The sequence below is a fragment of the Nyctibius grandis genome, chromosome 16 (genome assembly GCF_013368605.1).
Source record: "Nyctibius grandis isolate bNycGra1 chromosome 16, bNycGra1.pri, whole genome shotgun sequence".
In the NCBI taxonomy this organism is placed as follows: domain Eukaryota; kingdom Metazoa; phylum Chordata; class Aves; order Nyctibiiformes; family Nyctibiidae; genus Nyctibius; species Nyctibius grandis.
The window spans coordinates 7,477,749-7,490,292 of record NC_090673.1 but is presented as its reverse complement, the minus strand read 5'-3'; the positions used below and the strand labels follow the sequence as shown (position 1 = coordinate 7,490,292).

The following is a 12,544-nucleotide window of genomic DNA, read 5'->3' as shown; positions in this document are numbered from 1 at the left end:
CAACGCTCTCACTTTGCACATGGCACAACACACACTTCAGAAACTCTGGGAAAGAAGCAAGTTATGTTCTGTGCTTGCAAAGCACCCTCTATACTTACAGGGCAATAAAAATTAGCTTAATTAATAATACATCAGCAAGAAAATGTTAATGAGCACCCAGCAGGGAAAAGGACTGTTGTCTAATCTCCTTGTGTGGACTCCTTACTTTGGCAGCAATCAGCAACTGCATCAGCATTACCACCCCAGTGCAAGCTGAGAGACCTGACTCATCAGGGAACACGCAGGAGCCGTGGGGCCGCATGTCACCATTTAACAGTTCTCTTTAAAAGCACACACTTGCATCAGGAGCAGCTCTTGGCAGCTCCAAGCCAACTTCCACTCGTGGAGTTTTTGTCATTTACAGAAGAATTCAGAATATCCCTGGGCATCCAATGTATAAATACACAGAGACGACGGGGCCTCCCGCAATCAGCTCTTTGGCCACGTCTGCAAAATACACGGGTTTGAGCTGCTGGATCACAAGCACGTCGTGGGGGAACCCGTACCAGACCTCCCGACCTCCTGGGAGCTCACCGAGAATACCCGAGCCGTTTCCTTGGGGCCCGCCTGCCCTCACAGAGCAAAGAGGCCCCGCAGGCTCAGAGCGGTGAGCTGCCAGATGTCTCGGCTAGGTGCGTGTCAAGGCAGACAATGGAAACCCCCTCTCCCAGCTGTTTTTCCTCCACGCTGCCTCCCCGTTGCAGTTGCAGGAGGCTGTTTTGGCAGAGGCCACCACCCCACGAGTAAGAGCCCGGGGCTCGCAGCTGCCAGGGCAGCTCTGCCACTGAAGCGCATCCACACTGGCGCCCGGCCGCAGCGCGTGCTCGTCAAGGGCTTGTGCCGCACGGGGAGGTGGTTTCCTGCAGCCAATGGAGGAGCCGCCGCTTCTGCCTTTCATCAGAAGCGTGGCTGGAAACAAAGGCCCGGTGAAAAAAGGCAAGTTGGCTGGTAAAACTTCCGAGCACTAGCCAAGCTTCAGACCTGACAAATCACCCTCATTCCTTATCACCTCCTGACCTTCTCCTGGGACCTGTATTTATGCCCACACGCTGGCTGGGGGCAAGGAGGATCTTTGTGTCGTGTATCATTGCCGGTGGCAGCCTCGAGCCGCAGCTCCAGGACAAACAGCAGCAACAGCAACATAACGTGCGTCCTGTAACTGCACAGAGCACCAGCGTTTGCATCCGCAGCGGTGGGTAAAATTTGAGTCTGCTGTCACACAGGGGCAGAACATAAATGATATCTATAAAACAGCCTCCATGAGGATAGTCTAGAGGTGTGGATTTGAGGAGACATCAAACTAATCCGTTTTTAATAAAAGCCATAAATGATTACGACCAATGTGCTATCAACATAGCGCTGCACGAGAAAAGGTGCTGAACTCTTAGAAACCCAAGAATGTAGCCATATCACCAGTACAAAGGGTACTCTCAATAGGGAAGGAGACTATAAAACTTGCAGACAAATCCCAAAAATGTGGGAGTTCGGCACGGAGTACACTGTGTGTGACAGACACCCGGTCTAAATCTTAAAGAAAGATGGGAAATACAACTTGTAGTGACTGGAAAACAAAGTGGAAACAGCCAAGATAGAATATGATCCCCCCTCGCTGGCCTTTTCAAACGATGCAAGCCGGAGGCTGCGCTAACCTCTGCCCACTGTAAATTCTCAAAAGTCAAAGCAGATGATTCTTCAGCAAATGTGCTCAGTAGCAGTTTGTTTGCTCACTGGTGGCGTCTCCCTGGTACAGGGAGAAGTTGATTAAAAGACAGCATGGCTCTTCACCTCGCCTCTCCACGCACGCTCTGAAAGCTACAGGATCTGGCACTACAGCAAGAGTAAATATTACATCTCCTCCGAAGGCCGTCTTTAAAGGAACATTCATTGTTTCTCCTCAAAGTGTGGCAAAAAAGATTAAATATTCCAGATGTCACCTCCAGGTCCTGTAGGACATCTGCTTAAAACCAATCATCTTTGCATATTAAGGAGGCATTAAAGCACCAATTTGAAACAATGCATCCTGGCAGTACTAAAAAAGACCCGTCCTAATCCAAAGGACAGAAGGATTTCTGGAGTATGGAATTCACAGATCCTTAACATTTGAAACACAGAGTTAACAAAAGCTATTCCAAACAAGTTTGCAACTAAAACCACCTAATAACTTGGTTACCAGTTCAGCAGTCGTGCTTTTCGCAAAGCCTTCTGGGTGTTGATTTAATCTATCAAATATTAATAATGCTCCTCAATTAATAAAATATTTAGACTCATGCTTTATGTTTGGAGGTTTACGTTCAAACTTGGAAGCCAACAAGATACTAGATGGAAGCACATAGACCAGCTCGCAGCCTGATTGTTAATGCTTTCATCTCCCAAATAGGGATACTCTCTTCTTTACACTGATAAAGCCACATTTGTCAGGGTGTAAATTTGCTACCTATCCCCTCGGACGTAAGAAATGCATCAAAAAACTAAGTTAATTTTTCAGGTCCCAAAAATGCAAGGAACTAACTTTAGTCAAGGGCAGCATAAAAACCTGCCTTGGGTAACACCCCAGGAACTGAGATAATCCAGAGAGGATAAATTAAACTACAGAGAAGAAATAGTAAAAAATATATATGGCTTTGCTGTCCAGCTGCTCACACCTGGGCTGAGCTAACACAGCACCAAAACCTTGAGGCAGTTTGGAGGTAGGGCACGGCTTTGAATTCAAAGGCCTTTGGGCATTTGCATTCACTAGACACCGACCAACATCACGTTTCAATAACCACCTCCTGATACTGCGACAGGCACACTTCGATTCCCAAATCAACAGCTGGATGAAGCATGTAATTTTGAAACCCATTAATCCTTTCTAAGTCTTCTACCATGTGCACATTTAATTTCCCACTTCTTGAAACAAAATTAAGATTTTTGAGAGAACCTGACTATAGCTCTGGGTCAGCAGCATGAAACATCCCCAATTACCACTGAAGCTGGATAAAACGTTTGGGTAATCTGCCTTCTGGCTTTGAGCCTGTGGGAGAAATTACCTATTAAAACTTCCTCTGAAACTGCAAGGACTAGAAATGAATGAGCGGAGAGGAAGAAGGTGGCTGACATTCTCAAGAATCCAGCAGCTCACGCTTAAAAAGAAAAAGAAGGAGGAAAAAAATTAAAAAATGTATTTCACAGCACTGAGGGCTGTATTCAAATGCACAAGCAGGTCATGGTCAACAGTCCTGGGGAGACCAGGGTTCCTGTTTGCCAGTTAACATGCTAAAATACATCTGTCCACATTGACACTTGAGTTCTAAAATGAATTAAAGATCTGAAGTAGCACTCTGAACAATGCACAGACTTTTTCCCCTTAACCTACCCAAGGCCAAAGCGCAGCATATTTCAGTTCAGACTCCTGGACCCTCTCCACAGAGGTGCCCATGCTCTTGTACTGTGTCCCCCTCAGCTCTACGGATGGCTTAAGCCATCAGGTTCATCCTGGCTGCCCTCCACTCTCCGAAGGAATAACCACCACATTCCTCTTCTTTTCAGCAACAAGACAAGCACAAGCAGGCATGTTTTTCTGCAGCATCCCCAGCCTCCTGGACTTGGCTCAAATACTTTGCCAAACATCACAGGTGAGAGGCCTGCTGTGTAGTCTTTGGGCACCGCTATTATCCCCACTCACCTCACTTTGCTCAGTTCCCCAGTTCTCTGCTGTTGGTTTTGAATGCTGTAGCCATGGCAAGCTCATAACCATCTCCTGGGTCATGTACTGGCCTCGCTGACCCAAGAAGCTAGAGTCACTTTGATTATTTTTATCCCTGTTTGCATAATTTTACATTTCCCTGTAACAAATGGGGTAAGTCTCTTACCTGGCTTTATTTTGAGTTTATCTGTGTCAGCCAGGTTATCTTGCTCCGTATTTACTTCCTCCCCAGCTGTACCACCTGCAAATTTCCTCCCTCTCCCATGTGCTGGCTCTGCAGGATGATTAGCCGTACGCAAACAGAAGCGGACCTGAATTTTCTGCTCTACCAGTCCATCCCACTCACCGTCTCCCTGTCCTAAACAGACACTGCTCACCACTGCCTCGCAGAGCTCTCCCTTGAGAAGGAGATATGACACTGAAAAGGATGGATTTAATATTTAATAGCCCACCTCCACCCCCAAGCTGGTCCCTCGTACACACAAGCAGCTCAGCCCTACACCATGTCAGCTCACCTTGCTCAGCAGCTGTCCGCAGTTTGCGGCAGGCAGCGTGTTTGAACGGTGACTCCTCCATGGAGCCAAACTATCTCAACTGTAAACTCCAGCAAAATGAGTTGGTACGGAGGGAGACAGCAAGACAATGGTGGGGATCAGGCTGGGCGTTAAGGAAACAGGAATTCTCTTGGAAGAACTTTTCCTACTTGAAAAGGGGATACGCTGGATGTCCTTGATGCTTCACCTATGCTAGAAATTTTTAATTAAAAGCAGAAAAGCCTTTCTATTTTAGACGCAGCGATACCGGTATCAAGCGCTTTTGTAAGTACAGTTTATTCTGGGTTTACATGCGTTTCACAGAGCTTGGCAGCCACGCTAAGCCACTGGGGCTACAGCAAACTCCTCCACTCCCAGTTGGATTTACTTTACCACTTCAACCAGTCACCAGCCATCACCAACGGGACGTGCCTGCCCACACACTGAGGGAGGACGGACTCACAGGACCTTTCCCTGATCCACCTGAGACACAGCTAGGTGAGCCTTTCAGTGGCGACCCTTGGCTTCCACGACAGTCAAGGAGGGGAAAATCTCCAGCAGAACTTGTCCTGAAGCACTCAGACCCCTTGAACCTCTCACAGTCCTGCACGAGACGTAACCCTCTTTTCACCTCCTCCTTTTCTGGGACCCCGTGACCCAAACCATCGGCACCAGCTGAGGTTCAAGCACTTTGCGAGGGAAAAGCAAGAGGAATACAGCCTGCTGCCATCCCCTCCACAGCCCCACTTCTGCAGCAGAGAGGCCACATAGGCAGCACTGCCCCAGCTTCAGGAGGGGAAGAGACAGATCCCAAAATGCCAGGCAAGCTGATAAAGAGCAAGGCCCCAGACTAGCATTTCAGACCAGTGGCAACGCAACAGTATCAGTCCCTAATCATTTCAATATCAGCTGCTCTCATGCACATCTGGAAGTGTGATACCCCAGGGTACCGGTACATCACCCTTTGCAAAGGGCAACGAAGCGCTAAGGGCTGCTAATGCCTCCATCAGCTGGCACAGCTGCCCGCCAGGTGAGTGCCCATCCAGCTCTATCTGCCAGCACAGCTCGAATCCGTTCCCTCCACGGAAGAGCTGTTTGTTTGTTTTTCTTCTTGTTGTTGGGGTTTTTGCTGGTAATTGCATCTCTACCAGGACTTCTGCTGACACAGCTACAGTGGAGGGGAGAGCAATTTCTTGGCGTTCGTGGACAGATAACTAAGTTGGCAAAACTTCCCAAATGCAGACCAAGCCTCTGCTTTGGAAAGCAAAAAATAAGCTACCCTAGTCTAAAATCAACTCTAAACTAATACAGCTACATCCACAGCAAGAACTTTTATTACTATGACTATTTCAGCAAGGAAAAATGAAAAAATCATCCTCTCCAGCCAGCATAATTATATTGAAAAGCTTTTTTAAAAGTATAAACCAGGCCTTTGATTCTGCCCTGACTGACAAAATGTTCTTCAGATGCTTTCTTCAGTCATGTTGGCTCAGCCACATTAGCTTAACACAGCTGAAGGGCACTTTTCAGGCTTTCTTAAAACTTCAGAAGTCACATTTGCCCATTCTGTTATTAAAGTTTGCCTACATGGAAGAAAAGGATGAGCTCCCTAACAACCTTTGCTAGCCCACAGCTTGCTCGGCATGCGAGAATTAATGTTAGGAAAGTAAATGTTAGCATCCATTTGACACAGGGTAAAACTTTGTCACGGACAGGGCAGCGTGTAACACGTTAACAAAGTAACCCTTGTGCAAAAGCCCCTAATTGATAAAGTTATGAACTCTCCTTACTAGGTGTTTAGTATCAGAGAGGGAAAAAACTTATTTTCTTCATATAAAGACACAGCTAAAATGTTGCAAACCATATTAACCCTGGTACCCCAGAAGAAATTTAAGACAACAACTGTTTGCCTGTGTTCACAATCTCGTGTCAATGCAGTATCAACACACCTCACTGCGCTAAGGAGACTGAAGAAAACCGCTGTCCTGCAGCCATCAAAACATGCAGGCTTCCAGACAGCTCACAAAGGAGGAATGATGGGGTTTAAAATGCACCAAGTTTGCCTGATGTAGCTTACTGAAACAGACTGCGTACTACAGCAACGGCCCTGGGAAAGCAAAGCCCTCTCCTCACGCGCGATACCAGCTGGCAGGGGTAAATGAGAGAGGAGGAAGGGCAGGGCAGGGCTGAAAGCAGCACTGGATTTCACGTCACCTGCAAAACAGAAAGTGGGAAACTGAAGAAATCATCTGCGTGCTCGCTGCTCAAAGGCACTGCTCATTAGGTCCTGACTTCTCCTATTATCGCTCCTGCACTCGGTGGCCTATTACAGCAACCTCCTTCCAGCCAGGGACCCGTGAATAGGAAGCGCTTTGACGTGAGTGAATGTTGCCCCTTAATCCGGTCGGGAGTTCATTGAACAGGCGGAGGGGCTGCCTACAGAGCTCCCGGCACCAGCCGGCTGCGGGGATGAGAGCAAGGATCAAAGCCAGGGCAAAACGTCAGCACCGTGAGCCTGATTTGCAAAACTGCTCAGCCTGTTGAGTCCTCGCCTTTAAAACGTGGGGAGCTGCTGGGTGCTGAACTCGTCGGAGATCCGCCCTCAGCTGAGGGTGCTGAGCAGTGGGGAAATCTGTCCTCTATGTGGCTTGCACGCTGTCTCTTCACTTTAAAGATCAAAGCTGCATCTCCAGAAAAAAAGATGTTACAGATCAGAACAGATAGGAGGAAAAAAAAATGATGAAAAATGCAGTGTGACTTCTGAAGAGAACCACTTCATTCAAAGCCACACACACACCTTGCTTCCTGCTACGCATGCAGGCACCAGCCTCCCTGAGGTTAGCATGAGCCTGAGGGAAAACATCGTGGCTTGAAACCTCCCTTTTCAAGCCCACACTAAATGATCATTTTAGGAAACACACAAACACAAGGTCAGTCTATTCTCTTCACTAAACTGATGCAAACTGGAGTAGCAGCATCAAATTCAACGCACCTGCATTATCATAAAACTGGCTGAGCAAGACAAACTCAATTCCTTGAACTTTCATCTGTAGCACTTCATTCGCAGTAGGTCTAAAATAAGTAAAAGCACCAAACTGGACTGGATATAAGAAACCTGCTAAAGAAAACCAGCAGCAAAACCAGTCTTCTCTGCAGTGATGTGGTTATTGCACCTAATGACAGCAGCACGGCTACTTACCTGGCAGCTCAACCCTTTCCCAAAGCGCAGAGTTTACTCGGAGTAGCCTCTGAGTAAGGCAGCCAGAAGAGAACAACCACTGAAGTTTACAGCTCAAGAACTTATGAAGAACTTGGGGCTAAAGATTCTCCCTCAGTCTAAGATTTGGGAAGGAGCTATTCTACACTGCAAACTTTGTCTTAACTGCCAACAACTTTGTAGGGGCAGTGTGGACACTCCCTGCAGACACACAGACAGCACTTTTCCAACCCATCCACTTCCACCCAGCTCTTTGCTCAGAGCAAAGACCTCCTCCTAGGAACACACCTCTGCACCTCTCTTGACCAAGTGAAGCAATCCCTCATTTCTGCTTCATCTTGCACATGGCACACCACCATGGTTGTGGCTGTTAGTCCTTGCTCTTTCCCACAAGCATCTCCTCCAGTCTTTCAATTCCAGACTGATTTATACCAACTTCTTCCCCTCTGGCTTCAGAGGCGTATAAGCAAAGGCAGATCTGGCCTTAGATTTAATGGAGTTTATGGGAGAGGGGAGGAACTGAACTCCATGTGAGTCACCCTTCCCTCCCCGTAATCCACAGCAACATCTGTGGATATTATAAGAGCAACATTTCTTCATGCTCTGCACACAGAGCAGACCCACCCAGGACTCCTGGGAGATGCTTCCCAAAATAAAAGGTGTGCATCGTAGTGTTAAGACCAACCTGTGCACTGCGGGTTGATGAGTTATGAGCCAGCTCCTGCCCCGGTTACAGCCACACCATCCTCCCGAAAGCAATCACACTGAGGTAGATGAAGGCAAAACTGGACCATGAAGTCACAGAAGCTCCTGAGGGCTGATTCCTCTATCACATGGCAAGATTAACACTTGATCCTCTTCAAAAGCACAAGGGAAGGGCAGCAGGCTCAGGCCTTGAGGTGCAGTTGTGATGGAACAGAAAGCATAAGGAAAGCCTTGGACAAAACTCCCACCAAAGACGACGGGAATCTTGCCTGAGCAATAAATCTGAGCTGTCTTTGCAGCGCTTCTCAAAGAACCGCTGTTGCCACCTGCGTGGCCACGCTACAAACTTCACCCCACACAGGGCAGGAGTTTCCTGCTGCAGCACAACCCTCTGAATGCAGCATTTCAGAGGAAGCTGGGAAAGGCTGCAGCACTGCCCGTCACACCTGAACGCGTGTCAGGAGATGCTGATCAGTAACTGCATCTGGCTACAGTTACGGAGCATCCACTCAGCTCCAGCTCTTATTTAGTTTGTATATGAGTGCACACCTGTGTTATTATCTCGTTGCTCTCTCTGTGCATGTGAAGGCTCAGCAGCCAGCACGCTGCAATCCAGTGTTAACCTGAGGGCAAACACTTATAAAAAAGTTTATATACTCTAAAAAAAAACGGAAAAAGTTTCAGTCTGGCATGAAGAAACACCGCAAGCTCAATAGGTATTTCAGCTCTGTGTGCCACTCGCATAACTTTATGGGGTACTGAGATGTGTGTTGTACTCTTTGGGGACACTTACAGACCTGGCTAATTACAGCTAATTGTCATTACATGCCAAACTTCATTTTCTTTGGGGATTTTGGATGTGATGCCGGTATTTCCTCAAACCTTGTGCTCAGTGCATTTAAAGTCACTATTACCGACAGTGGGAATACAGCCCCCGGGGAGGCTGGAGGCCGGCACCTTGGCAGTCCCGGCTCGCTGGAGAACCGCTCCGGAGCCGCTGCGCCCCCGCACGCCCCCGAGCCCCCCGGCACACACGGGTCACTCGTTCTGCTCCGCTCTCGGCCCCGGGCCGCTCCGTGGGCCCGCTGCAGCGCGCTGCTCGCAGGGGAAGCCCAAGGAGAGTCAGCCCGGGCCGGGCACGGGGGAAGGGAGCTGCTGTCCCGGGTCGCTCGGCCTCGGAGGGAACCCGGAGAGTTTTCTGAGGAAAAAAACCCGCAGTTTTCCTCCCCAAAGGCAACCCCGCCGCGTCCCGCGCCCCGGCCCGGCCCCTCTTTCCTAGAAAGCCGGAGGCCGCGGCCGCCCCGCGGGAGGCGGCTGTAGGCACGGCCCGCCTGACGGCACGCTTCCCGCGCGCAGGCCCGCCGGGCCCGCAGGGCTCCGGCCTCCCCTGCGGCGGGCGGCGGGGCCGGGCCGGGCCGCAGCTCCTCCCGCCGCGCGGGGCCGGGCTGCCGGGGGCCGGGCCAGGGCCGCCCCGTCGCCGCCGCGGCGCGGGCCCGGGGCCCTGCATGCCTCATGCCTGCCCCCGCACGGGCGCAGGCCCTCCGCCCGGGACCCTGCATGGCTCATAGCAGCGGCCCGGCCGCCGCCGCCGCTCCCGGCCGGCCCTGGACTCTGGATGGAGCCACGCCAGCGCCGCCCGGCGCCCAGCCGCATGGGAGGGCCCCGGAACATGGATGGCGCCCTCGGCGCGCCCCCCCCCGCCTCTACCAGACGCACTCGCTCCCATTGGGGGAACCCCGGAACCTGTATGGCCCATACCACTGACTCACCGTGGAGGGGTGTAACTTATACAGAGTCCCGGGCCCCCTACACACAATGGCAGCAGCTCCCACATTCTTCCCCTCAGAGGAGTTGGACTGAACCATGGGGCGGCAGGGGCACGGCCCCCCTCCCGGCCTCCGACAGAACCCGCCTGGCCCTGGGCGATACCACTCCACGCTCCCCCATCTTCCTTCCCCCCGCCCGGGTGGATGGACGCCGCCGCTCTCACTCACCTCGGCATCCACTGTGGCCATGGCCGGAGCCCCGGAGCGTAGCCCCGCCCCCTCGGCGGCTCCTCACGCCTTGGCTCCGCCCCTTTCCCCTCATTCTTCTCAATGGAGACGCTCCGCCGGCCACCGCGCATGCGTGCGGCAGCATGGCGGCCCCCGGGGGCTCCTGTGGCCGTACGGCAGCATGGCGGCGCCCGCCAGGAAGCGTCCGTACAGCTGGAGCAGGGCTGGGGGTGGGATGAGGATGGGGTGAGGCGGGGACAGGGGTGGGACGGGGACAGGGCCCCTCGCTCCCCACGTACGGCCTCACCGACACTTGCCCAAAAACCTAAACAAAACCTGTGCAAGATCCCAGAAAGAGTCAAAAAGTCCCTCTGTCCTCCTGCCAAAAAACTTACCCTTTGAAAAATCATCTTCTTTTGCAGCGCCTGCCTTTTTTGTGTTATTTTCAGCCCAGGGTGTGCAAGGTCTTAGGCATCTGTCTTAGCTAAAGGCAGGGATGCACAGGCTGGGGAAGAGGGAGCAGCTCACCCCAGTCCTGCCCCAGAAGGTCCCACGGAGGGGTCATTCGCAGCCACCCCACTCCCTTTCCCACACCCTGAGCACCCACAACAGCTGCTTTCACCCTCCCTAATCGCCCAGGGCCCCTCCTAATGTCCAAGCCCATAAATCCATGATTGCAAACCAATTAGTTCTTTTACAGCTCTTCAGTAAAGCAGAAGATAAACACCTCCAAGGGCTCCTTGGCCCCACAACTGCTTCGGGTGCTACCCAGGGAACTCACACCAGCACAGGGGAGATGCAGGGACCGGCAGACACCACCGCACCACCCTCCCAGGACAGGGGAGCGCTTGTTTCTTGGAGGGAAACAGAAGTCTTCAAGCACCCTGACGTCAATTTACACATTTATTATCAGCTCTCCTGAGGAACAACGTTCCCTCCCTTGGTCCACGGGCTGATTTCCTGCAGCTCTGCTCGGACACCCACCAGCACCCATGCAAACCTGGGTAACCCAGTGTCTCCATTTAGCCCACACCCAGGGCTAAACAACAACCAGTTGTTCTATCACCCAGTGTCCCCTCCCCAGCTGAGAAAGGGAATTGGGAAAAGGAGGGAGACTCGTGGGCTGAAATTGAAACAGATTTAATAAAATAAGAAAACCAATATTGGTGCTAATACAAAAGACACAAAATTATACTTAGCTCATAGAGTGGTGGCAAGTCCCTCCAGGGATCACAACCATTGAGGAGAAGGCATGGGAGCAGAGCCAAGAGCCCCCCATCCCCAGCAGCTTTCCCATTTATAGTGAAGGTGACGTTAATGTCACAGCACACACCTGTGGGCCAGCCTGGGGCAGCTGCCCTGGGTTTAACTGCTCATGGCCCCGATCACCAGCCCACAGCTGGCCACACACTGAAACTAAATGGAACAGAAAAGTGATTCTATAAATTTTATCCCTGCAAAACCAGGACACTCAGGATTTGGCTCAAGTTTTGACAACTAAGTGACCTCGGTGCTGCCAGACAACCCTCACCGGGGAGCCCAGCGCGGGCCCCGCGCCTCCAACCCCTCCCTCGAGCCCCGGCCCTCGGCCACCCCGCCGGGCTGACACCGCCGAGCCCCGGCCGGGGCCCGGACCCGCTGCGACGGGAGCCTCGGGCCCGGCCGCGGCCACTCCTGCCCCTGCGGAGCCTCCCCCGCAGCAAACCCCGAGTGTCGGGGGGCGGGGGGCTTTCGGGAGGGGGTGAGAGACCCGGGAAGACGCCTCGGGCGAGACCCCAAAGCACAGCGAGAGCCGGCGGCCCCGCTCCCCGGAGCGCGGCGAGACCCGGGAGGGGAACGGGCCGCGGCCACCACCGCCCCCGCCCGGCCCCGCGGCCACCACCGCCCGGCCCCGCAGCGCGGTCAAAATAAGAGTCCCCGGGCCCGAGGCGGGACCCGCCGCCGGGGCAGGGCCGGGGGAGCGTCGGCCATGCCCTCCCCTACCCGCCCCCCCTTTTTCATCCCATCAGAGCAGCCCCTACCTCAGTTTAGCAGCAGCTAATTAATTAATTAACCTCCCAGAGAATTCCCCATGCACTGGCAGCTGCAAGGCGACATCCACCCCCCCAAGCCCCCACCACGGCCCCACGAGTGCCTCCTGCTGTGTGGGGACCCAGAGGGGTCCGCGGGGGTCCTGTCGCTCCCTGCCTCAGGCAGCAGGAAGGAGCTGAGCCGGTGAGGAGGGTGGTGGCAGGGATGGGTGTCCTCCCCCCTTGGCTCCCCCCAGGATGGAGTGACCATTCCCCGCACAACGAAAAACGACCAGCACCTTGAAATGGTGTGGCTGGAAAGCCTTGGCTCCAGCGAGGGCCAGTGTCACCCCAGAACATCA

At 52.6% G+C, this 12,544-nt stretch overlaps 1 protein-coding gene across 7 annotated transcripts in view; it reads right to left on the bottom strand.

The window, feature by feature from the left end:
- EHMT1 (euchromatic histone lysine methyltransferase 1) overlaps positions 1-10,194 on the bottom strand; it is a 121,670-nt gene extending 111,476 nt beyond the window's left edge. For 6 of the 7 annotated variants that reach the window (XM_068413941.1, XM_068413943.1, XM_068413947.1 and 3 more), the window contains exon 1: positions 10,174-10,194. In XM_068413941.1, coding sequence (XP_068270042.1) covers positions 10,174-10,194 — 21 coding nt within the window. Of the gene's footprint in view, positions 1-9,948; positions 10,027-10,173 lie in introns of those variants that run through there. The other variant, XM_068413945.1, reaches the window with a different exon arrangement.
- Between the last annotated feature and the right edge of the window lie 2,350 nt (positions 10,195-12,544).